The 27,204-nt window shown below is 46.0% G+C and overlaps 1 protein-coding gene across 4 annotated transcripts in view; it reads right to left on the bottom strand.

Annotated features, from left to right (window-relative positions):
- The window catches only part of DOCK4 (dedicator of cytokinesis 4), a 2,129,281-nt gene that overhangs the window by 1,429,836 nt on the left and 672,241 nt on the right, over nucleotides 1–27,204 (bottom strand). For all 4 annotated transcript variants that reach the window (XM_069627915.1, XM_069627916.1, XM_069627917.1 and 1 more), the window contains exons 10-11: nucleotides 8,704–8,764; nucleotides 2,215–2,347 (exon numbers count right to left, since the gene is read on the bottom strand). In XM_069627915.1, coding sequence (XP_069484016.1) covers nucleotides 2,215–2,347; nucleotides 8,704–8,764 — 194 coding nt within the window. The remainder of the gene's footprint in view (nucleotides 1–2,214; nucleotides 2,348–8,703; nucleotides 8,765–27,204) is intronic.

Below are 27,204 nucleotides of genomic sequence, written 5' to 3'. Positions count from 1 at the left end.
CTCTTCCCGTGCTAGTTGTAGCTGGTCTGTTCTCGTCCTAGTCTTGTCTCCTCGTCCTTATCTGGAAAATCTCTTCGAGGCGTTGTCCCTGCCATTTGCAGCTAGCATAACCATTCCCCATCTCACATTGTATATTGATGTGTCTTTAGCCCTCCCTTTAACTGTGTCCTTCCTTGTTTCTCTTTCTTAAACTAGGGGGGGCTCCAAACCAAGACATCCCAAGAGAAGGGGGCGTGGCGCATAATGCTCCTGTCTGGGGGGAAACATCACACCTGGTTTCTAAAACAGGTCGGGTGAATCCTCACAGGTTTAGAGTGTACTTCATTCAGACCTTCCGTCAGGTAAGGTTCTGACTATGGGGTAACGAAGGGTAGGCTCTTGAGTTGTTTTCAACAGTAGCAGCCTGTACCACCAGACTGTCATGTGATGGATGTCTGGTGAGGAACTCATGGTATTATGTACAGGAAGGACAGGTTCAACATTTGTGCCTTTTGTCTGTTAGGTTACATTATTGCATTTCCTTTGCTCGAGTGTCCCAGCCTAAGGCATCAGCCACCTGTGCAATCATGTTTCTATATGCCACACTAAGGTGTGCTTGAGGACATCTTTCTGGTAATTCGACCTCAAGGGAGGTATCTAGGCCACTTATGTCATGCAAAATAGAGGCCAGATCAGCTAATCTATTTCCCTCTGTCTGAAACTCCTCAGGTTGTCGAGGAAGACTCATATGTCCAAACCTCAAGGGAACCGGGTTATCATCTTCATTAAAGATGACCTGAAATGAGGATATAAACTCCCTTCTCGATTCTGGTGTGAACCAAGTTAAGAAGTCTTGAACTACCAATTGATTCTTCAAAGTTGAAGTTGAGGGAACATCGAAGAACATGGCAGACGTTGCTGGTGTCGAATCAAGGATTTTACCGCTCTCTGCCCTTCGGTGAACAAGGAGACTGGTGAACTGAGTCCTTGCAAGCTTTTTCAGGTACGATGGGCTCGATTGTCTATTTCTTGGAGGAAGAGAGAATCAGCAGGCCTGCTTTCTCAAAGACCTGCATCATTTTGATGCAAAACATTTGACTTTTCCACTGAAGCGGTTTTAGATGGGAAGCATACCTCTTTTTACAGGAGATTAGTCCATGGGGGAATGCCTCCTCCTCTGCTGCTGCTTCTTCAACACGGAAGCCGATGAATGACGGGAGTCGCTCCTTGATTGAGATCTCTTACAGTGCTTCTTTGACCATTTAGTCTCCCTCTACGGCAATTTTTCAACCGCACAGCTTTCGTTGTCGAGTTTACATTTAGAAGGCATTATACTTGGCGACTTTGAAGCCGAATTACCCAGGGCCAATCTGAAGGCTCTTGCCTTTAGGGCTTTTGATGTTAGGTCTTGATATGAGCCACAGTTCGCCACAACATGGTCGGAAACCGAGGCACCACATACATATTCTGTGGGGGTCGGCAAACGACATTTTGGTACTGTTATCATGGCACTTTTTGAAACCTGACGTCTTCATATTTGACATAGTCAAAGTAATTTTGGAAATATTACACACGTCTCTCAAGTAACTGCATCAGAGAAATGTTCTGAGGTGAACAATGTGTTAAAAAGTAGCGTGCTGGGCAGGCAGTAAAAGGAACGGAGGTCAAGGCGAACCGCGCACTATTTGTACCCAAACCCCATTTGGTCCTGAAGCCAACGACTCAAGGTTCTTCGATGATGGACCGCAAGGCACCCACTGCTGGGAAAACGTTTCTGAGAGTTCTACAAGTTAGGAGAATATATCTAAGATGATGAATCCGTGGGAGGACACAATCCATTAGAACAATACATTTTCTTAGAAGGTCCCTTTAAATGCTTCCTTGATCTGCACATAGGATGAACTTTTGTGATCATCAAGTTGCTAGACTAGGAGCAGAAGCCAAGGGAAGGAACTACATAGTCCCAACAGCTCAGTTTTTTGATGTCATAGAGATATGGATTTAACCACACGATTTGAAATGGAATGAAAGATCATGGGATGAATAATATCTTAGTCACTATAGTCATGCTAAAAAAGTAGATTTGAGTTCTTTTAACAGTACATTTAGGCTCCTATCCCAGTTCTAACTTTGAGAAACGTGGGATCGTGCAAAGTTAGCGCTTGCTGTGTGACCCTTTTGGGCTCATGCCATTGTGACGGAATAACCCATGGACACAAGAAAGGAGATTCTTACATGTACACTTTTAAGCTTAGGTCATCCTTTGGTTCTCCCGACAGCAAATCAGCAATACTGAGTATGGCACAGCCGTACGGTCGCCGGTACTGAACATTGGAGGCATTCTTCTTTTCACCAGCTCCCATTCGACCTAAAAAATAAATAAGCAGAATGATGTACTGCTGCTGCTCAATCAACAAATGGGCATAAGTACAACCTTAATGATCATAAACTCAGAATACATTTGCAGACTCAAACTATTTTACATTTCATTATTGAGTTGGAGACTTTTGCCAGTCGTTCGGCTAACACAAAAATTAAAACCCATGCGGACAGGATAGTCCCTGGGGTTACACTCCATTGTTCTTCTGTCCAGTGGTCTCAAGTTACCTTTACTTAATTATAGCGATGTAGAAACACATTATTTAAGTGTTTGATTTTTATTTATATAAGTTTTATCTGCAACTGTTTAAAAAAAAAAAGTAATTCAATAGAGTATGTGCCCAACGGGAAACAGCTTCATTTCATCCCATGCCAGTTTTAATCAGGTCATCTGTTATCCTGCAAACACATTTATTGTGTGCCATGCTGTATTCTCTCCATCCTAACTGTGTCTACTCCTCTCAAGTCCATGCAAACAAGTCTCGCTGAGATGCATTCACAGGTGAACTTTCACTTTCGCTTTTGCCTATATTGTGGATTTTATTCTTGACCGTTGAACACTGTCTCCCCTTCCCACCTAAACTTGTCATTTTCTCTTGCACATGACTCTGTTGCCAGTGAGCTAGTTTGCAAGAAACTAATTCCTATACATTCCTATATTTAACAGTGTACCTCTTGAGTTTCTGAGCTCTGTGATATAAAGGTTTGTGTATTGACTTTTGGGTGGTGATGCATAAGTTTGATCTTTTCTGTGGGAGTTATACCTTCTTGCTTGGAAAAGATATATATTTGTTTACCTTTTATGGAACTGAACAACACGTGTTTCCAAATGATTGGTTATGGATACACTCACATACTTGGGTCTGCTCTTAGGGGCCATTTAGAGATTGGGGATTCTCGCTTGGGATCAGCCTGACTCAATCTCAATGACATCATACAAGATGGCGTGGAGGTGGGGTTAATGCTAAGCTTGGAGTCACACTTCATTGGACGGAAAGTGAGATGGTGGGTCCAGCACCCATACCACTGAGCTTATTATAAACATTTTCAAACTTGAAGGAACTTAACATGTGTCGGCCAGGTGATATTAGTAGTTTCTTTGTTTCCTTTATTTGAAAAGAATGATGAAAGACGCCACCTTTAAATTGCCAGCACTTGGAGAAAAAGATAGATCCAGCCTTGATTTATTTGCTGGTGAATCCACAGCTGTGCTCCATCGGATCCCAGAGGATGGAAGTCATTAAGCAATTATTGCCATATTTTTCAGGCCTTTTTCTTTCTTTTCTCAAAATTATTTTTATTCATTTTCTTAAACATGTGTTAAAATTATTCAATTAACAGTCCCCAACGCTCCCCCACCCCCCAACCCTGTTGATGTAGAATCTAGTCTCTGAGCATATTTACGCTTGTATTATGTCCAACATTCAAATGTTATTGGGACACCATTGTTACATAGTCAGTCTGAAGGTGTCTAATCACCTGTCCCCACTCTTCCTTGAACCCCATTGAGGCTCCCTGGAGTTGATAGGTTACCCATTCAAGGGATACTAAGTTCCACACTGTCTGTAGTTATTCATAAATCGTGGGCTCTGTTTTATTCTTCCACTGCTGGGCAATCAGCAGCCATGTAGCTATTTCAAGTATCATGAAGCCGCTTTGTTGTGCCCTGGTTCCCTTATCCTGGTTCCCATATCCCCCCAGCCACATATCCCCCCCAATCATACCCTTTGCCGTAGCAGCTCTGTTCCTGGAACCATCAAGCCCAACTTTTCTTTCACTTCTTCCCAAAATTGTTGCAAAACACGGCAGCTCCACCATATGTGCTTCCAGTCCCCCTTCTCTTTGCATCCTGTCCAACACCCATCCAGAGTGGTTGGGAACATAGCGTGGAGTATCCCTGGAGTAAGGTACCATTGGAGAAGGACTTTTTGCCACATCTTCCTCAGTTGTATGGACCGTGTGAGCTTGGAAAAGTCCCCATGTGTATTCCCACTCTTTCATCGTTATCGTTTCCCCTAGTGTCTTTTTCCATTTCACCATATAGTGCCACCTCACCTCCTCCCCATGTGCATTCAGGAACCTAAAGAGGTTTGATACTAATTTCCCTGATACCTTGCTCATTGTCAAATAAGTCTCAAAATGTGTCAGTTGTCTAGTGGCAGCTTGCCTCAAATGGGGGGCTTTCAGCCAATGCTTTAGTTGTGTGTATTTAAAGCTATATTTCCACGTAAGTCCAAAGGCTTGGTTTCATTCTTCAAGTGTTAAAATGTTCCCCACCTGATACATATCCTGTATCGTCCGGCATCCAGCCCTTTCCCATTTCGTATACGCATTTGTGTCCATCCCTGGTTGAAAATCTGGATTCCCAAACATTGGTGAAAAAGGTTAGGGGAGTGTCGACAGTGCCCCTCTTGGATTGCTCTGTCCCAAATCTTGACCCCCCACCACTTCACTCATCCTGATATTTTGGTGCCTATGTTGACCCTTAAGTCAGAGAAGCCCCGATAATGGGAAAGCCGCCACCGCCCTGTCCATATGCGCTCTGGGGTCTCTGCAAGCCGTTCCTCCATCACCCTCAGCTGGGTCGCTTCATAGTATTTGCGGAAGTGGGGGAGTGCCAGTCCTCCTTGTTGTCTAGGTGCCGTCACTGCTATTCTTGGTGTCTTATTTTTCCATATATACGCCTTCACGACTTTGTTTAGGGATTTGAAAAATGCGTTTGGGACTCTGACTGGTAGGGCTTGAAAATGGTAAAGTAACTTTGGGAGAATCACCATTTAGATTGCCGCCATTCTCCCCCACCATGATGTGACTAGAGGATTCCACTTCTGAATGTCCAATTTAAATTCGTCTAAAAGGTTCAGATAGTTTGCCTTATACATTTGGTCCAGTGTTGGTGTCAGTGTTATCCCCGAGTAGGTAATCCCTGTGTTTGCCCATTTTAGCTGCATTTGCCGGGATACATTCCCCACTATATCTGGGTCTACTGTTAGGTTCAGTATCCGTTAATCTTTAGCCCGGATATTGCCCCAACTTCTCTAATTCCTTCATTAGTTCCAGGAGGGAGGTTTCCAGTTCAGTTACTGCCACCAACATATCAAACGCAAACGCCATATTTATTTTGTACCCTTCCCGCCATCTGTATTCCCTTTACTCCCTCCGACTCTCTAATCCTGCCCAATAATGGTTCCAGGAATATCGCGTATAATAGCAGCGATAATGGGCACCCTTGCTTCGTCCCCCTCCCCAGGTTAACCGGCTCTGACACTATTCCATTCAGGGCGACCCGCATCTGAGGCGTGTGATAATTGGCCTTTAGGCCTTTTTCTATGCCAATGTGTCCAGCTTTAGAATAGCATGTTGAATATATCTTTCCTGCGCTTCTCTCCAGGGTTTCGCATTTCTGAATACTATGTTTGTTTTTCAATACATTTTTGTGGGATATAATCAGGAGAAAATATCAGCAAACAATGAGAGCTTGGGGGTGGGGGGTGAATAAGTGTTCCCCTAACACAGAGGTTCCTAGAAGTTAATGAAAAGGAATGCTATGCAACACAGAAAGAACAGACGCAGAGCCAATTGTAAGGATCACAACTGTGCCAGTCACAAAAAAGACCGGATGTTTTAACTTAGGCGAGCCATGGACCAGGTCCATCAAGCATCCGCAGTGATTGCACCATGACAGACACATGGTTTCAAAAGTGCTAGAAACCCACAATTGTCCTTTGTGCTCACTCACGAGCACTATCAAGCAGAGCTCGCAAATCTACATGTACCAGGGTGAAATGCCCTCACCAAGTTAGTAAGCAGCAAGCAACAGAATTAACGGTGGGTGCCGGTGAACACAATTGCAAGCCATCTGGATCCAGGAAGGTGAATGGGCTCAAAGTTACCCCACAGATTGAGAACGTATGAAGGAGGTGTAGTCCCTCATTGTGCATGCCAAACACAGTGCCGACAACCAGCTGACAATCTTAAAACAATTCATGGTTCATGGGTCGTTACACCAGTGAATGAAAGGGACAGAGAAGGGAGAAGTGTGGGAGCAGGAGTTGGAGGTGAAGTGTGGAGAGGAGGGAAGGTGGAGGAGAGAGCAAAATGCAGGATGAGGGGAGACCATTAGCGAGATTAGAGGCCATGACAGAATTCAGGAGGGTCACCTAGGGGTTGGTGAAGGAGAATATGAGAACATCTGAGCCAGGAGAGTAGCTGTTAAGAGGTGAAAAGGAGCAGTCTGAATGAGGACGTGGAAAAAACCAGAGAAGGTGAAAGATTAGGGAGGCAAAAAGGATGTGGTGGAGCAGCCAGGTGGGGAAGAGAGGATGAGTTGCTGAATAATACAAGGTAAGTGGAGAGAGCAAGAAAAAATAAGAGAATAAACAAAGAGGAGGAGGGAGACAGACAGTTGAGGAGGAGGCTAATGTCAGTGGGGAGTAAGATGGCAGTGATGAGAATGAGAGGACCAGAGAGTTTGACATGATTAAAGAAGGCCGGTCAAGACATAATACCTGGAGATTGTTCTAGTCTGGTGGAGGGAGACGTAGTACACAGGAAGCTTTAAAAAATCCTTTCCTTGGGTTAAGCCTAATAACACAAAGCATCAAGTGATTTTGCCACCAATCTTCAAGAGTCTGACGCCTGGCCCCCATTCCAAATGACTCAGGGCACCAGGATTGGTGTTGCTGATACATCCTGAAGGTAAAGTGTGACATCAGCTATGAACGCCAAGCAAGCGACTTCTGCTGCCAAGAAAGATGTGGGATACTTAAAAGCCCAAATAATGTTATTGAACCTTTGTTTCCCACAAGGAAGGTTAAACCTATGAGAGGGCGGGAGGGAGTGATGACCACAGTCCAAAATAGAAGCTTAATTTGTTTTGTTGAATTATTTAACAAACACATTTAACCCTGATACCAGATTTTTCAGTTATTATAATGACTGCTGAAAATACAGCCTGGCTACCAGTCGTCTGTTGATTTCTCAGTCGTGCAACCCCTTCAACCCAATTCTAGGGGACCTGTGGCCAAATTTAGTTTTTATGGCCTTGGGACTTTAGTCACATAAGGGTTGAAGTGCATCCCATCACTGATTTTGAGCCTGATCTGCTGGGCCATGAATTCCCACATGGAAAAACAAGCAAGATAGTCTGTAGTTAAAAGAGCTTTGCTTTCTCTTTGATTCGATGTTTGTGCCTTGCATAAATGCCATACGAGTAAGCTCACACGATAAAGCTCCTTCATACTCAACCGCAACTCTTGTACACTATTAATACTCTCTGCTAACCGCAGGTCCTTCCCACTGCAGGTTCTCTAGAGAACTATGCCCTTTACCTTAGTGTGTACTAATTCTCAGTAGGATATGATAGGTTATGCCTCAAGAATTAGTTTTGTTTAAAATGCCCCATTGCATTGGGTGAGTCTGTTTTTTATCTGTTTAGTGTACAGAACATTTGTTTAAACAGTTCACCACTCTGTTAGAATGGAAGCAATCGGAAATAACGCTGATGGCACTTTTGCGGTTGATATAATGGGACAGAGTAGTTTACTGTATCTAACTTTGTGGCTGAAACACAGGGTTGCGACTTTGTATTTTTTATGAGTATACGAAATAATATCTGTATGAGTCCACACCAATGGACACAGAGCTATGCACTCTGTATCCATACAGGGGTCTTGAATAAAGGTAATAAGGATTTGGAAACATTTTTATAACTTGGTCCCCAAAAACAAGGGATTTAAGAGGGTATTGGCCCATAAATCTTTCTTCTGTTTTTATTAATATTATTGTTGAGTTTGTGTTTAGCGCTTAAAAACCCCTCATATTTTTCAATCATAATAATGCTTTTAACTGATGACGTGAGTAACTATTTTAATATATGTTATTAAACAAAGCAAATGCGGTTTCGCACAATTTATGTGGCATAGTGGCCTGTGAACTTCAAATTTGTTTTGCAGATGAAATGGATGGGGCGACAGGATCTTCATATGATTTCTCACTCATACAGTCCCTTGAGAATGTATTGTGCTATATGAATAGACGGGACTATTTGTAATGCGATAGTGGGGAAGTGCTAGAGTAATTCCTTGTTGGATTTAGACAAAAAATGATGCAGTCCTATCACACTGTTATTTGTTGTTTTCACAATTCCCTGATTGGTAGGACTAGAGTCAAGGTTTAAACCCCTTATTGGTTTTGGCGATTGGGAATGATACCTCTGTGATCAAATTAACTGAATAACAGTAGCTAATGGTTGAAAATCTTCAAGTGAGTAACATAGTACAACAAATAATGCATGAGATGACATGAAAAGGGATAATCATTCCCTTGCCTGCGAAACATACATACCTATTCGGATTATGTGTATTGTGATGAACATGTCTTTTCTTAGGTCACTGCTTCCCAAATCCTAAAAGGAATACCATAATTGTTAATTCATTTCCACAATGTACTGAATGTCCACAATCCACACTTTCCGAATGGTCACAGAAAAATGCACATGGATTATACAGGGTCCTGCAACCCCTGCAATACTGGGTGTGTCTGATATTAGACTCATGAGGATTAAGACTCCCAACACTGCCTATTAATATGCAAAAATACAAATATTGTGTGTTGCTTTACTTCTTCCTGCAGCCAATGGAGTTAAAAGTGGAAGAATCCATTCTCTTTGCTTTCCATTCTATGTGAAAGCAATGTCCAGCTCTGTGTGTGATATTCTTTGTTGCACATTTGTCGTATGACCACCATCTGATGAAGTTGTCCCTGGGACTTAAAAAGCTAATGAAACTACTATTGATTGATTGATTGTTTATTTATCATGCGCTTATACACAAGTGTTTCAAAGTGCAACCATGCATGGGGGAAGACATAAGGAAGACAGACAATACAAACGATCTTACTAGGCATGGTGCATTCAGATCATGCAGATGCACAGGGCAGGAAGTGCGTGGGGCAGGGAGGGCGGGGGGAATACAGACCAAGTGCGCCCAGTCCCGTCAGAACATGAGTTAAGTTCAGAGCGATACCACTCTCGTGGGTCGTAACCTAAGTACAGTAGTGCTTCGGCAAGTGCAGGAGACTGGTGAGGAAAGCTTGGGCCCTTTGAGGTTCTGAAGGTACATCAGGCAGCCAGTCAGCGTAACTGAGCAGAAGTAGAGGAGCGAGAGAGCAGAAAGAGGCGGAGAGGGAGAAAGAGGGAGGAGGCAATGAGGAAACTCTTGAGGAGTTTCACGAACTTAAGGAGATCCTGCTCAATGCAGAGACAGGCATGGAGCCTGTTCCAGAGGGAGGCACCTGCAGTGGATGAAGATGGAAGGAGAGTATTTAGGAAGAGAACGTTGTAGAAAGATTGGGTCCAGGCCCCAGAAAGCCTTGTGAACAATGCAAAGGGTCTTGAACTTAATCCTTGCAACAACAGGGAGCCAGCCAATGGATTTCAGCACCGGAGAGATGCAGTTCCCGGGCTTGAGGCCAAGGAAATATGTCTTGCGGTTCTGTTCTGGATGAGTTGAAGAGAATGGAGGGTAGAAGAGGGAAGGTTGAGAAAGTGGCTTTTGCAGCAATCCAGTCTAGAGAGGACCAGAGCTCTGGACGCGGTGAGCCTCTGGGGGTAAGTGAGAAAAGGTAGAATACCTCTGAGAAGTTTCAGTTGGTAGTGGGACTTTTTAGAGATGTCCACGATGTGAGACGAGAAGGAGAGAGTGGAGGCGAAGATGACCCCCAGGTTTTTTGCCTTGTTGGTAGGTGGAGGCGCCGGGCCAAGGGAGGCCGGCCAGAGAGAAAGAGGGAAGGCAGGAGGAGGGGTCCCAATGAAGACACACTGGGCCTCATTTCAACCCTGGCGGAATGGGTTAACGGGTGCCGCAAATGGATGCAGACCCGTTAAACCCATTCCGCCTGATTATGAGGTCCCCTCGCGGGACCCGGTAAGGACACCTGGTAAAACCAGGCGTGTTACCGGGTCCCGCGAGGGGACCATGGAGCTAACAACGGGCCGGTCGTAATCAGCCCGTTGTTAGCTCCCTGCACCCATTCCCATTGAGCCCTATGGGGGCTCGAATGGGAATGGGGAAGGTCCGGGCCTGGGTTCCCTGAGGGAGGAATTACCGGGCCCTCCAAACTCAGAATGGCCCGGTAATTCCCCATTCAGGGAACCCAGACCCGGTTTTGGAGGCAGCCATGCCGCCAATAGCGGCATGGCTACCGCCAAAGCCGTAATGAGGCCCACTCTGTCTTACTGGCTTTGAGACAGAGGTTGTTTGCAGCACACCACGACTGAATTGCAGACAGACAGTCAGGTATGAGTGAGGAAGAGGCCAAGGGTAGCCTGAAGGAGAGCTGCGTATCATCCGCATAACACTGAAAGTTGGAGGTAAAGGTGGCTAGCATATAGGCCAGGGGAGCCATATAGCCATTGAAATACCAGGGGGATAGGTTAGATTGCTGGGGGACACTGCACATAGAGAGAGTGATAGGGGAGAGAAAGGACCCAGTTCCACCTGGGATGGGCTGTTAGCCATGCCAGGGCCTGATCAGTGATGGCCAGGGTATCACAGAGACGTGCGATCAGGGTGTTGTGGTTCACCATATCGAAGGCAGAGGACAGGTCGAATAGAATGAGGACATAGGGAGAGTTTGAATCAAGATTTGAGAGCAGATTTTCATCGGTGTTCAGAAGAGCAGTTTCTGTGCCTCTGGATGCTCTAAAGCCAGACTGGTGGTCATGGAAGCAACCAGCAGCGCTGGAGAGCATAATTCTTCAGTAAGTTCAATAAAAGTTATCACAACTTGGATTTTGTTTGATTTTAAAACGGGACTAAGAGGGCACCACCTTTCTCTGAATAATTGGTTTTCTGAAATCATACATTATAAGATAGAAAGGCCATTGCCATTTCACTAAAAAAGGGCTTCAAGAGAAAGTTAAAAATGCCCTATCATTATGTCTCAATAAATATTGTCTATTCCTTTGCTTGATTCTCTCCTTGAACTATAATCCTCTTTTGCTCTTCTATCTCTTTTACCAACTTTCATTCTCCTCCTTCTAGTACATCCTACCTCTTAATTCTGCACGCTCCCAACTCGGGTCCCCATCCGATTCCCATCTATTTTTCATTTCTAGCTCCCTCCTCTGCTCTCATGTTCTCCCTCTCCCTCTCTCTCTATACCCCCTCATCCTCTCTTCTCACCCTCCTCTCATGCCATGCTTGCTGTAATCTCTTCTCTCCTGCCCTCTCTACCTCGTGCTCTCATCTTCTGCCACATATCTTGACAATGTTTTCTCTCGTACTTGTTATTTCTGATTATTCACCCACTCACACTACACATACACTCATTACTTAACCACCCTTTTAACTGTCTCACTAACCTCTCTCACATAGCCCATGTATCCACTCCTCCGTGTTTGTGAACTATTTCTCACACCCTCACCCTATTCCCACATCATCCCCTCTCAAGCCCTTCTCTATCACAACCCTCTGCTCTCACAACCTCACTTACACTACTTTCTTTCCATCTTAATCGTTCAGAGGCACTGGTCTCTCCCAAAGCTCATCTCTCACCACTCACCATATACTCCCACACACTTTTCCTTTCATCTTCCTCTATCTTTCAACATAACTATCCTTGCATCAACGCCCTCCCTCTCACCCAACTCTCTTGGCACCATTCACACAGCTCAACTGTCATACCAAACCTTTTTTTCTCGTTGCCTCCCAATCTACGCTCAGCTGCCTTAGTTTCTCCTTCTGACCCTCTCTCACCTTAATGATCCAAAACCTCACATCTCGCCCATTCTTTTCTCATACCATCCCATTTCATATCCATTTCTCCCAACCGCATTACAGCTGTCCCTGAAATCCGCCACTTGCATGTGTCCCATACTCAATCACGTCATCTCCTTTCTCGCAAGGCCTACTCCCGTATCACACCATACCACCATACCCTATCACATAAGCCGCAGGTCCTTCATGTTCTACTTCACTTTTTTACCCCTTTCCTTCACACAAGTTTATCTCTCAGGATGTCTTGTATCCCGCACTCTCATATACGCACTCAAACTCTCCTCTGACAGGCTCTCCTGTTCTCTCTAACTCCCTGTCTAGCACCCAAGTTCGTTTCTAATTATAATTGTTCTTTTATAACACGTTTAATGCCAGCGAGTGGTTTCTAAGTGCAGGTTTGGGATTCAAACCTGTGTTGCGCAGCGTTATCTTGCTTCCAAGATAAACATGTTGCCCCTGAGCTATCCTTCCTACCACCCCGCTCATCCCTCCTTCTTTCTCTCACATCACCTTGGCATGCTCTGTCACATAAGAACCTCGGGGTCATCTTTGATTCTACACTTTCCTTCTCTGCCCACATCTCTGAGGTCTCTAAAAAGTCAAACTTCCTACTGCACTTCCTTATAGATACTCTACCTTTCCTCTCTTTCCCCTAGAAGCTCACTGTCTCCCAAGCTCTGGTTCTCTCTAGGTTGGATTATTGTAACAGCCTCTTTCTAAATCTACCTGCCTTTTCTCTCTGCCCTCTGCAACAAATTCAGAACAGGACTGCAAGACTTGTCCTTGGCCTCAAGCCCTGGGATCGTATCTCTCCAGCTCTGAAATCTCTCCATTGGCTCCCAGTGCATGCAAGGATCACATTTAAAACCCTCTGCATTGTCCACATGGCTTTCAGAGGCCTGGGTCCAAAATATCTTCAGCTATCCCTCCGTAAATACCTCCCCTCGTGAGCTCTTCGCTCCTTCTCCTCTAACTCCGTCAGGGTCAGTCGTTTTTCAAAGAAACAAGCTGGGGGTAGATCTCTGTCTTTGGCTGGGGCCTCCCTCTGGAACAGCCTCCCTGCCTCTCTAAAACTTGAGGAAAACCATCCCAGGTTCTGGAAGCACCTCAAGACCTTCCTCTTTGCTTCTGCCTTCGCCCCCCCCCCCTCCCCTGCTGATCTGCTCTCTTGGAAACTTGCATTGGGACACCTTCTGTCTCTGGTCCCAGGTACCTGCTCATCCTGCCACCCTACCGCACTGCCTCTGGGCCACCCCTTGCACTGGGGTTTGTATCTGTAACCATAGAGCCCCCCCCCCCTTTTTTCCCCTCCTGCGCTCATGAGACCCACCTGATCTGCTGCCTCAAACATAGCACTTGCCACTTGGCTGCACTACCACTATGTGCTGATTGTATTATTTATTTATTTATTTATTTATTTTAATGATTATTTATCCTGTTTCTCCTTTGCTCTGCACTTTCCACTTTCTCCCTCCCCCATGCACTTTTCCCCTCCCCTCTCCCATGCGCTTGCACGTTCTCAATGCCACTGGGCCTAGTAAGATCGTTGTTTCATTCTCCCCTGTTCCCCTCCCTTGCCTTGTCGCGCTCTGAAACACCTGTGTATGAATGCAATATATATAAAATATCATATCATATCATGCTCTGTCAAACGTCCCTAATTTTCCTTTGGTGCCTTTGCTCTCTGGCCCCAGTCATGCCATGGGCCTGAATCACATGACTGCACCATGCTGGGATGGAGGGCTGAAAACAGGTCTTCTCTAATCAATCCATAGCATTCCTAGTTCTACAATGGCTAAAAGGAACTCTAGGTCAAAGGAAGTCCGATCACATTATCTCCTCAGTTGGATGATCTGATCTGATAGTTTATTAATATTGCGCCTATACGCAATGTGTTCCAAGCACTTCAAGGCAAGGGAGGGAACAAGGGAAAATACAATGTGTGAACGGAACACTGAAGAAAGGACACCAGCAGCGGCACGACTGAACAGAGAAGATCAAAGGAGAACAATTAATCACAGAGCAATGGAAGGAAGAAAGCATGGTTCGTTTCGACATAGACCAAACAAAGGGGGTAGAACAACAATGTCGAGGACATACATGGTCACAGGCGGCTGATGGCCGCGAGTCCTCGGAAGGTGGGGTTAGAGAAGACCGGAACAGAAGCCTCCCGGCCGTACCCACTCCCCTATACCCGAGAAATATACTCTCATGTCAGCAGGGTAACATCAATCAGACCAGTTATGCTCCCCAATAGCCGGTGGATTACCATCAAGCAGTTCCGTTCACATGGCAGTGGAAAGCCGCGACAGAGAAATAAGTGGGAGTACCGGATTACGGAGAACCCCGGCAACGCTCACCTTTCATTTCTCGTTGCAGAGGTCCAGCGACTGCGGCGGTGTCGGTTCACATGGAGGCCGGCGTTCCTTTCGGTTACGTGGGCTTGGCGGACCAGGCATGGAGGCAACCTTCGTTACGAGAGAAAGGGGTGCGGGGCTTATGGGAACTTTTGTAGACTACCTGAACAATACCTCCCTGATTGGTTCACAACCCTCCAGCCCCTATATAAGGTGGAGACAAATGACAGGCTGACAGAATGACAGAATGCAGGAACCCGAGAGAGAAGGAGCACCCGAGACGCTGTGGGTTTATGAAAACTAGCTACACCTTTGTGAAGCCTCATCCTTATTACAGAAGGAAGAAGTAATCTTTATTAAGAGCCTTTTAAATTGAAGCAGTTATACCTGCATCCTGAATAAAGGTTTTGTTTGGTTCAACAATCCTTGCTGCCAGGCCTCTCATTTACACAATGACATTCTTACAGGTCATGAACAGTAAGGATGTGAAATAACTATCGTACTCGACCGGATGACATTTCAGATAGTGCAAGAGCTAAGACAGAGATAAGGAAGGGAGGGGGAGAGTGGGGAGGAAATGGAAACAGACAGGCGACTACCGTACTAGGCCTGACAACATTTCTGGTAGAGCCGAGAAAACAAAAGGTGAGGGAGAGGGGTGCAGAAAGGGAGGGGTGGAACGAAACAAGCGACTATCGTACTAGGCCTGACGACATTTCAGATAGTGTTGGAGGGAGGGGGGACAAGTAAGGGGAGTGGGTAGGAGACAGACGAGGGTGCTATCATACTAGGTCCAGAGACAATTCTGATAGAGTAAGAAAGTAAGGGGACGAGGGGAGGAGATAGGAAAAGGGAGAGGAGGAGAGAACAGAGAGTAAGCAGTCAAAAAGAGTGGAGAAGTAAGAGGGGAGAGCGAATACAATTGCAGAAGTCAGTAGTAACACAAAGTTGGAAGCCTGGATACAAAATGTAGATGGGAACAGGATGATTCAGGGCCACCATGAGAAAGTGTGACGCACCGTGAATCAATGAAGACCATAAAAGTCAAATCCAGCATTGGCCACAAGAAGGTGATGGTGAAACCAGAATGTATCAGGACAGACTCCTGCAGAAGTAGGCTGGGTGGGGGGAGGGTAGAATAATCAAGCAAAACAGGCAACACCTGGGTGCGAGAAGGCAGGGGGGGCACAAGGGAACATCACAGGGGGACCAGAGGGGTGGGGATGGTCTGTGGGGACAGAGGGAGTAAACACATGTTGGTGCATGCTTACCAGCTGTCTGAGCAGGAGTACAGGCCCTGGATCCTCCTGGTCCAAACAGGTCCAAACAGAAATTGCCCCTCACTTCGGAGGCATGGGCAGAGGCACCCTTGATCTAAGAGTTAAGAGTAGGAAGGAAGAGGCACCTGCTGTTCTCTCTTCTCCACCTCTCGCCTTTGTTCTCCTCCACTCCTTTCTTTGTTCTCCACTCCCCTCCACCTCCGAGCTCTCCCTTCCAATAACCACTCGCTCCAATCTCTGATCATCTCATGCTCCGAAACTCCCCACTTTCCTGTCTTTCCTGTCTTTCAGCTTATCGTTTGTCCGCTCCTCCCCGCGGTTGGGCTTGGTATGAGTTTCAGGTGTGTCCTTTTAATCTCTTGGGTCTCCCACTGGCTCATTTTGAAAAGTCATTGTGGCTCATTTGTTTCACCAGATGGTGGTTCTAACTTGTGTGGAGCCTCGGACACAGCTTTAAAAATCACATCCATAATTTTAGAACTCAATGCTTTCCTGCACATGCACAGGTAGAAGCTGCCATGACAATGGTTAAGTGCTTGTAAAGTGCGGGTTCTCCATAGCATGTGGTCGGCAACTTTATTTTCTTTCTTGCTGAATACAGTGTTGGGCTTGAGTGAGACAAGTGTACTTCTGGGCTTCTCTTGCTCTAAGATGTTGCTGCACCGTGTCCTGATCTTTTGGTTGAAGGTGGAAAGAACAGCCTTTTATTGGTCTCTAAAGTCAGATGAGTGCAGCAGTCGATGGAAGGTAGGGTGCATCAGAACATGGTAAGGAGCACTATAAAAGGAGAAGGAATAGAGTGCAGAGCGTGGGTTGTATGGGTGAGGTCAGAAGGTGTGGAGGTGGACCGAAAAACGAGAGGAAGGGCGGACATGGTTGCGGAGTGCTGAAGAGGTGGTGGCAGAGTAGGAGCAGAGTACAAGTGAGGTATTGATTGTGAGAGAGTGGTAACAGTTGTATGCAATGTAGTGTGAGAAAGAGGGGGGTTTAAAATGTGAGTGAGAGAGCGAGAAAGAAATTGGGAGAGAGTGTAGGGTAGGATGGTGTGGAGAAAGTAGAAAGGCGGTAGTGGAAGTAATATTGAAGCAGGAAGGGGGTAGTTGGAAGACATAGGCAGAGAGAGTGTGATAATACTAAGGCATCGAATAGGGATTTTGTGTTGGAGAGAGGTGGGGTGAGGAGAGCAGAGGGATATGGAGAGATGGGAGTGTAAGAAGAGAGGTGGCAAGAGGGGTGTTGAGAAAGGTGAGAAGCAGAGAGAAGAAGAGAGAGTGTGGAAATCAGATGGAGCGAAGTAGAGAGAAGAGATGAGATGAAGACCAGATTGTGTGGGAGAAGGGAGAGAGATGAGTGGTGTTTGAAGAAAAGTAAGCAGGGCACCCTCTCCCTGGGGCTGGGGAAGGGGTGAGTAGGGCCTCATATCTCTGGAGGGTAAGCAGGGCATCATATCACTGAGACGGTGAAGAGAGCATCACATCCCTGAGTAAAGGAGTAGTAATCACAGAAAGGGTAGAGAGAGAGGGGGAGGGTGAGAGAGGGAGCGGGATAAACATGAAAACAAGTCGCCTGTAGAAAAGTCTGGGCTAGGGAGGTGGGACACCCATGGGAGACGTGAAAGGGACGGCCATTGGTGTGGGACTGTTCAGCATTACTAAGGCCATCTGTGACACAAGTTAAGGTTCAAAATTGAATCCGAGGGTCAGATGTAGGCTAACGGGATCTCAGGAAGATGAGCATGACTACTGCTAGCACTGTGCTGCGGATGATACTGGGAAACATGGTCTGATGCAGTTCCTGTCTACGAGCTCTCTGTTCTTTGGTAAGAGCGTTGGGATTTGAGGTCTGTACCTATCAGTGCAGCTACTCCAATTTTTAGATGCAGAAAAAGTAAATCGAACTTCCTGAAAATGGGAGACGGGAGGTTACTGGTTCCCACAGACCACAGTGTGTTTATAAAATAGGACATCCAATTGTATTTCTCAAAATATTGATGTCATTTTCATTTTCCTTTAAGTCTACCCTGTGTGTGAGACTGGTCAAAGGTTGGAATCCAAAGGGTTGAATGCCATAGGGTTGAGTCAATAGGACCTAAAACAAAAGGGTCTAATTTTTTTTTTTTAAATATATATTTTTGGGGGGTTTCCGTATAGGATAAAAAAGTGGTTTTTACCACAAAGAAGGGGGTTTGGGGGACCCCCCACCCAAAAATAAAATAAATAAATAACATTTTTAAAAAAATCGACCCTTTTGTTTTCGGTCCTTTCATTCGACCCTATTGTATTTCGATCCTTTTGATTCGATCCTTTGACCTATAACCCTATTGTGTGCAATCTTTGTTTAAAGTGTGATACCTATTTTTCTTGGTCCACAGAACCTTGCAGTGACGTCACTTTGTTAGTTTTAGCTGCGTCTTCCCCATCAAATCTTTAATTACCTTAGATTGCATCGCCAGCTTAGACGTCCACTAACAAGGCATTTGTCCAATCTTGGCTTGATTAAAGTAGTGCCCCTATGTCTTTGTGTTCTTGTGTCTGATGCTTATCATACTTCTGCATGACATCACTGGTCTTGATGAGTGTGACTACAGTTCACCTTTTCTGGCTAAACTGCACTCGTTAGCTATCCACTTTTAGGATTTGGTTGCACATCGCTGTCTTTATTCTACGGCACATTTTTAGTTTAGCCATTAGGAGACTCTTAAGCGCCACCTATAAGCCAAAACAAATGCATTGGGGTTCAGGTTGGAGAAGATGGCATTAAACAGAGCCACCCATTCATTGAGTGCCCATGGCTATACAAATCCCGGAAGCCTTTCGAACCAGTACCTGCTCCTCCCAACCCAAAACGCATCTTCCTGGAATCTCTTTGAGTTAGCGCTATAAAGCAGCAACATCAAATATTAGCCCGCCAGATCTTTTTCTAAGCTTTCTGCTGAGAGTCAAAGGTTTAAGTGCAGCTATTGCTGTAATAAAAAAACCTTAACGAAGTGTGCCTTCTGCCCCTTGATTTATATGGCTTCCATGCATTGAAGTCCTTGGCATTTGACAGGTACTGCTAGCATATGTCCCGGTAAACACTTACATTTTTCAGCTATTTCCATTTATGGCCCATTCCATCATTATATCAGTGTTTAGCCAATGCCCATCCCATGCCTAAAGAAAAGCCCAAGCTATTGACTGGGTCAATGCTTGTTTTCTTATGCATCATCTTACATTATGCACACCTCCCGGCTTACTTCACTCGTTTCATCAACTTATTTTTCTCGTTCCTATTTAACATTTTGCTCATAAAGGTATTCAATCTTTCTCCGTACTGGCCCCTACAGAGTGGAAAGACCTTTCAATGGTGTGTTACAACCAATCGTCTTGTGTTCAGGAACTTGCTCAAAAAGGACTTAGCTTAACGGCTTTGATAATATAGTCATTTTCCTCAACCTTGCAGGGCCTACCGCCAAGAAACCACTTTTGTGGTGTACGACTGGTTAACTATATACAATGTAGCACTCACTCCATTGAACTCCCAGTGACATCGATTGCACTATCCACCACTGGAATCCATCATGAATAACCAATGTAAGAATTAGTAGTGTTGATAAATGTTTCTTTTGAAAAAATGTGTTAATTCAATTAACTCAAATAGATAAAAAATAAAAAAAATGTAAGAATTATGACACGGCCAGCACCTTCAACCCTGACCGAACCTGATCCCTCGTCGCCTTGTCAGTATGTATCTGTTCAGACCTTTACCTCCCTACTTACCTGTAATTTACAATCTTTGCCCGCTTGTGGGAACCACTGGAGACGGGTGAAGGAGAACACACCAGCAGCCTTCAGAACTTGAGAAGACGGCAGAGGGTACAGACCATGCTGGAGCATCCATCCGGAGCAGCGACCAAGCCTGCGCAGCAACAAAGTCACCCAGCCCAGCGGTGCAGCCAGGGATCCATGCGCGACCATCAGCAAATGCTGGCGCCCTGGGGAGCATGGAGAGAGCTGCTACATCCCAAGTGCACCAGCTCCCTGGGTTGCACAGTGTGCCAAAGGGAGGAGACGAGGCTGCCAGTGGCCAGAGAGAGGCACTGGATCACCTGAGATTAAGGAAGGAGGAGGGACCAAGTGTCCATAAGGGACTTATCTGGGATAAGACATGAAACCCTGAACTTACCCAGTCACTCCGGCTAGCAAGCAGCAAGACCATGCAGAGAAAGGGGCAGGATTTAAGCCCCTGTTTAAAGCTTCCTCCTGTACACAGCCCAGGGCCGGGAGGATATCTATGATTGGATAAGGAGAGAATCAATCCCTAAGAAGGGAGGAGCATTTAAGGGAAAGGAGGAAAGGGAGTAGTTTCTTAACCTGTAACTCAATTTTTCCAGCATTGGTATCTTTCATGGATTCACATGCTGTGAATATTCCCCGTCGTCAGGCTGGGGAATCCTTGGTTACTTTAATTAATAATTTTCCTATGGAAAAACTTTACACTGAGTGTCCCATCGACTTCGTTGTGAGTGACTTTGGTCCCCACCAATAGGACGTCGAGTGTATAGCTCCTCCCTAGAAGCTTCCCCTCAGATTTTAACCACTCTAGCAGGAGGATATCCCCCTGTAGAGGATGTTTGCCTGTAGGGGGTAGGCTGAAGGGTGCATGTGAATCCATGAAAGATACCAACGCTGGAGAAATGGAGTTACAGGTAAGAAACTGCTCCCTTCTCCAGCATTGGCTCTTTCATGGATTCACATGCTGTGAATAGATTTTATAGCAGTATACATGTTAGGAGGAGATAAAACAGGCAAACAGAAATTAGAGACTTGCAAATTTTCTGCGCAAGTGCGAGAATACATACATAAGTATAAGAAAAAATACCCCGGAAGCTGGAGGGTTTACCTTGCTGGAACAGTCGTTGAAGGACTGCTCGTCCCAGGCGCATGTCTTCAGCGTGCTGTTGCTGTAAGCAGTAGTGCCTGGTAAAAGTGTGAGGTCCTGCCTATGTTGCCACCTGGCAAATGTCTTTGATGGACACTCCGGACCAGAGAATAGCTGAGGCAACCGTGGCTCTTGTAGAATGGCCTCCCGCTGCAGATAGCAGAGGCCTGTTGGCCTTTAAGTGGCAGACATAGATTGTAGATGAAATCCATCTTGCAATACCCTGTTTAGAAATGGACTTTCCCTTGTTGGATGAGCCAAAGGCGACATAAAGCTATTTAGTTGATCTAAATGACTTTGTCCGGTCTAAATAATATTTTAGTGCCCTTTTCACGTCCGAGGAATGTAGGGCTTTCTCTGCTGGTGAAGTGGCCTTTTGAAAGAAAGTAGGCAGAGTTATGGATGCAATCTTGTTAAACTCTGATGGCACTTTTGGGATGAAGTGAGGATTTGTGGACAGAATCACCTTGTCCTTTGCGAATTGGAAATATGGAGGATCTACAACCAGAACTTGTGGCTCCAAAACCCATTGAGAGAATGTAATGGCTATTAAGAATACCACCTTCCAGGTCACAAACTTGATGCAGTTTGATGGCCAGTGGTTGCAGGTTGGAGTGCTGTGCACACCATGTACAGAACCTTTTCCATTTGTGGTTGTAGGAAACGTTAGTGGACGGAGCCCTAGCTGCTACTAGAATGTGTTGGCAGTCTTGAGAGATGTTTAAGTGGCCAAATTCAGAGTGGTCAGAAGCCACAGTGTTAATTTGAGCGAGCCCGGGTCATGGTGCAGAATCACCCCGTCATTTTGTGACAGAAGATTGGCGTGAGAACCTAGATTGGATTGTCCGCTGCTAGTTGAGGGAGGTCCGAGTTCCAGGTGTGTCTGGGCCAGTACGGGGCTACCAGGATTATCCTGCAGTGATATTTGTGTATCATCTGTATTGTCTTCCTGATGAGATGTCAATGGGAACGCGAATGCGTCGCCCTAAGAGTCAGGATGATGCACCCTGCTCGCGTATTTCTTGCACTGCTTGTTGATCATAGTGGCGAATAGATCCAGAAGAGGATGGCCCATGTCGAGAAGATTTTGGATATCTGGTTGTTGTGTAGTTGCCATTTGTGGGACTGTGATGAATCACTGCTGAGTGTATCCGCCTGTTTGTTTTTTATCTCCGGGAGGTGGAATACTTGGACCATAATATTGTTGCAGATGGCCCAGTGCCAAATGGTCTGTGCTTCTTGGGACAGGGTGTTTGACCATGTTCCGCCTTGTTTCCTCAGATAAAACATTGTGGTTGTGTTGTTCGCAAGGACTGGTACCACCACATTTTTTATTAGAGGAAGGAAGGATTTCCGGGCCCAATGTACAGCACATAGTTCCAACACATTTATGTGGAGGATGGAGTCTTCGGGAGTCCACATGTCTCTGACTTGCTGTTTGACCAGGTGAGCTACCCATCCTACCAGGGAGGCATCAGTCACAATTGTGAGATGGTAGTTAGGTTCCACATGGGGCATCCCCTTTGCGAGTTTCTAGGGGTATGTCCACCATTTTAATGCAGTTGAGAGAGTCTGAGTGATGGCGATCTTGTCTGACCAGGACCTCTGGGTTTGGGGCCATCTGGCAGCTAGAAACATTTGCATTGGCCGCATATGTAGCCTGAATGGGGGATTAGATGGATGCAGGAAGACACGGTACCTAGGAGTGCCATGTATGTGCGCACTGTGACTCGCTTGTTTGGAGTGAAGGATTTTGCTAGGGTTATCAGTTTTTTCACCCTGTTTGAGGAGGGCCTGACAAGACTTTGGTGTGTGAGGAGCTGCGCGCCAAGGAACACCAAACCTTTTGACTGAACTGTGCAAGATTTGGTGTAATCTATTGCAAATCCCAATGGTTAGAGAAGGGCTTCTGTTTGTCTCAGAGAAAACATGGTCTGTTGATAAGTTGGACCTCATAGCAACCAGTCGCCCAGATATGGGTAGGTGTGTTGGCCCAGATTTCTGAGAAAAGCTGGTACTGGTGCTTAGCATTTTCTGAACGTCCTGTGTGCTGATTTTAGGTTGAAAGGAAGTACTCAAAACTGGTAGTGGCTTTTGCCGACCTTGAACCTGAGATACTTCCGGTGTCTTGGATGTATTGGAATATGGAAATATGCATCCTTGAGGTCTAACACCACAAGATATTCGCAAGGCTGGATGGCCTTTATGATGTCCTGAAGTGTCACCATCTTGACCTTCTGCTTTTTCAAGTCCATGATAGGACGCCACTTCCCATAGGGTTTATTGACGACGAAGTAATGGGACTATGCTGCATTTCCCTTTGCCGAACGAGGCACCCTTTCGATTGCCCATTTCTTTAATATTTGAGGCCCCTCCTGTTGTAGAATTTGAAGGTGCAGGTGTGATACATCTATGGGAAGTAACAGGATTTGTGGGCGTTTGAATTCCAACAAAATGGCTGTGCTGGATGGCACCTAGCATCCACCTGTCCTTTGTTTATTGTTTGCTACTTGCTGAGGAAAAACAGCAAATTTCCTCATCTGAGGCAGTCATTGTTGGGACTTGCTCTGCTTACCTCTGAGAGGTGGCTGATACGCGCTTTCGATGTCCTTGATGATACTCCATGCTGTGCTGGGAGGACTGGTAATTTCTCTTGCAGCCCTGAGAATAATATCCAGATCTGTTGTAATTCTTGTTATCTCTTGAGGACGAGAACCTGGAATTACCCGAGGCTCCATGAAAGGACGGAAAGGGCCACCTTTCCTGTAGGAAAGTAAAAGATCTAGCAGTGTCTAAGTCTGCTTTCATGGTTTTGAGGACCTCCTCAATCTTGTCATCAAACAGATTTTCTCCTTCAAAGGCATGTTGACCACTTTGTGCTGAACTTCTTGCTGAAAATCAGTGCATCGTAGCCATCTTTGCCTTTGCAGGTCCACCCCATTGCCAATTTGTTTAAACCCAGTATCAGCAAGATCTACAGCGATATTAATGCTGTGGTTTGAGACTTCTTCCCCTTCATGCACCAGCATCATGGCTTCCTTCCTCTGTTGCTCCGGTAAGTGTTATAATGTAGGAGCCAACCGATGCCAAATCTCTCGACCGTATCGAGCAACTATAGCAAGGGCATTTGCTGCCTTGACAGTTGTTGCACCAATGGCGAGCACCTTCTTACCGAAGGCATCAATTTTCCTGCCTTCATTGTCTGGGGGAGTGGCGCATTTGTGCTGCGTACGAGCCTTGAGACTCGCTGCGGCTGACACCACCGACTGTGGGGTGGGTTGTGAATTGAGACTTTTGGTGTTGTGGTGTTGTTTCAGGAGCTTTAAACTTTTTATCCAGCCTCCCTTTAATTGCCACCTCTGTCAATGGATGTTTAAGAGTGCCAAGACCCTTCTGCCAAACATGATCCAGGATTGGTATGGAAAACACTGCTTTCCTGTGATCCCCCATGTAGTCAAAAAGGAAACAGTCCTTCATTTCTTCTTCGGGGATTAAGCCGAATTCCTGGCATGCCTTAGAAACCATGGAGTGGAAAGCTCCAATGCCATCTGGAGGCGAGGGTTGAGCAGGACTACCCTACATATCTTGGTCCGGGTCATCCGTGTCCCATTGTCGTACTCCGTTGTGTCTGCTGTTGATCCGAAGGACCAAGTAGACCTTACACCTCTGAAGAAATTAGCTTTCTTCCCGAGAGCACGGCTTGCAGGGTAATATAACCTGTCAGTCCAAGGGTTCAGGCAAAAAGGCAGGATACAAAGCAGAGCTAGAAGGGAGAAAACAAGGCAACCATTACATACAGTTATCCTTCGAAGGCATATATGCAATCTCCCACCCCCAAAACCCACAAGCTTACCTGTGGTAGTCCCTTGATTGATGGGATACCTACTCGTGACAAGACACAAGACGGGGGTAGAGAGTTTGAGATACTTGACCAATCCTGGAGGAAGTTCAGAGGGCAATGCAGATGAGTTGGTCCTGATGCCAAACAAAAAGGGGGGAGGGGGTCCCTGACCCAGGTGGAACGAGGACGCAACTAGGGAGAAGTGAGAACACAATCCTCAGAGCGTCAGCAGAGCGTCCTTCTGTAGCAACAAAGCACCAGCCCCACCTGTTCTGCAGAGCGTCCAGGGCAGTCCTTAATCACCAAAAGTACCAAAAGAAACCACCTTCACTTATGCTGCAAAGCATCCAGTGCAGTGAAGGAGGCGTTCACAAGGAATCCAGGGGCACAAGCGGGATACCAGCAGCAGAGCGTCCAATAGAGGAATTAAGGGATTTCAGAGGCAAAGGAAAAGAACACTTAGTTCTGGGCCGTGTCTCGCCTTTGCAATATTGTGTTAATAGCGAGGGCACGCGATGGAGAGAGCTGGAAAACAACGTTCTTCCCAATGAGCAGGAGTTGGGTAGGGAGCGGGCGACCAGAGATGAAACCTGCATCTAAGAGAAGAAGTCCAAGAAACAGTCCGTGTTTGGTAACGTGAGGAGCCGGGGAGCGTAACGCTGGGTATCAAAGTAAAATCCAAAGGCAAAATACGAGAAAACAGGCAAAAGGTCAAGATACCAGGAAAAAGTCACAAACGAGGAATTACTAAGTAACGATGCTACCGTAGAATGACGGTTTAGGAGCAACAGCGTTCAAGGGGGCGTGGCCTAAATAGGATTCAACAAGCAAGGCCTGGAACGCATGCACGAACGTGTTCCAAGCTTGAATGGAGGGCAAGGCCAGCTGGGGGTTGTAGTGCTCTAACAATGCTGTTGGTGCTGTTGCCCTAAACGCCAGGGTAGGCGCCAGGTCCTTGTGCCTTTTCAAAAGCGCAGCAATCTAGGGGGCATGACACCCATGTGTCGGCTCTGCAAGGAGACAAAGAGGCAGTGGAGCTTGTGTTCCATGGACCTGTGTCTTGGTCCGTGTCCATCAATTCTCCCTCTTCTTGCTGGCGTATATGTGAACTATGTCCTTGTGGAAGCAGAGATCTAGGAGAGGATTGAGCTCGTAGATGTTTGTCTTGGTCCCTAGAGGCAAGGGCTGAATCCCTTTGATGTTTCCCTTGGTTTTTTCTGCATACATGAACCGGCTGTGGTTGCGGGGGTGGAAGCCTGGCATTGAACTGTCCCAATAGTGACTGTAGTGTGGAAAGCACTTGCCGGGAGAGCAAGGATTGAGGATTTAGGAGGGGGTGTTGTGTTCCCGATGGTTGTGGGATGTTTTTACCCATGCATCCAAGCCCTGCTACAAATGGCAATGCTGATTGCCAAAAGCAACCCAGAGCTGTTGGGAATTCATTTTCTTAATGTCAAGAATTTGCTAAAATCATGAGCACAAGACCACTCAAAGATTCAACCTTCTTGTGGGGGGTTCCACATCACCACTCTACTGTAAGGATGCCCATTAAAAAAAAATAGCAAAATTCTCCTGTTAAATTCAAGACAACTCCCAAAAATGGGTGTAGTACCGGCTTTGGACACAAGCCGGCGCTAGCGGTCTAAACTCTGACAGGAGTGAAGCCTGGCTTAAAGAGAGTGAATTCTGCCTGGCAGGAGTTGAAACTTGATCAAACTGCATTCCCAGGCCTGGCTGCCTCCTCTCTGATTAGATTAGGGGAGGGGCACCTGCAGAGGGCAGAGACACAGAACAATGCACTGTCCTGGGCTCAGGCAAATGTTATATTGGGGGGGTTCGTAAAATAGCTTCCTCTTGGGAGAAGTGGGAGGAGAAGTGCCTCTGGGAGCCGCTGGAGGAGGGGACAGACAGAAGCTTCCCCCATGTGCTTTGGAACCTAAACCACACCCATCTGGGCCAGAGCATAATTTTAAAAAAGATGGATAATTCATAGTACGGACTTGTCAGAATTATATAAGTAATATCATTATTCTTGTGATTTTTCTGTGCACGTTTTAAGAGGTGTTAGGACCCTGTGGTGTATTCTGGGGGGTTGCTAGCAGAAAATAGGGTCTTACTCCAAATGTCTGCATGTTAAAAATCTGACAATTCATCAATTAATGTCCATACTCCTTGCGCACATTTGTGTAATTTTTGGTAAATGTCCGATATTGGTAAATCGACCAAAAAGCGCAAAATGTTGTCATTTCTGAATCCCAGCTCGCAGGAACATGGGGCTTGAACAGAGACCTGTCTTAATTCATCTGTAATATGTACATGTAATTTCAACCACTTGTGTATCTGGGAAATATGTATTTGAATCAAATATAGATTTGTGGGAAAATTGACAAGGGGTGGATCCTCTGACCATAAACCTACCTCATCACTCTGACTCACAACTCAGTTCCCCCAATCAAGGGAAAGGGGAGAACTGGCCAATGACAAGTGAGAGGGGCAGGCTCAGTTATGCCACGCACACACCCACTTTCTAAACACATAAAAGCAGACAGTGCAGGACAGGTAGGGACATTCATTTTCCACTTTCTTGTGGGACGCTTTGCCGTGAGACTCCAGACTTCAAATCCATCAACCTCCAGAGACCAGAGATCCAGAGAGACCAAAGATCCAGA

This window comes from Ambystoma mexicanum, chromosome 12 (genome assembly GCF_040938575.1).
Source record: "Ambystoma mexicanum isolate Mex_15411 chromosome 12, UKY_AmexF1_1, whole genome shotgun sequence".
Lineage (NCBI taxonomy): Eukaryota > Metazoa > Chordata > Amphibia > Caudata > Ambystomatidae > Ambystoma > Ambystoma mexicanum.
Note: the sequence above shows the minus strand (reverse complement) of the source record. Positions and strands in the feature narration are given on the sequence as shown.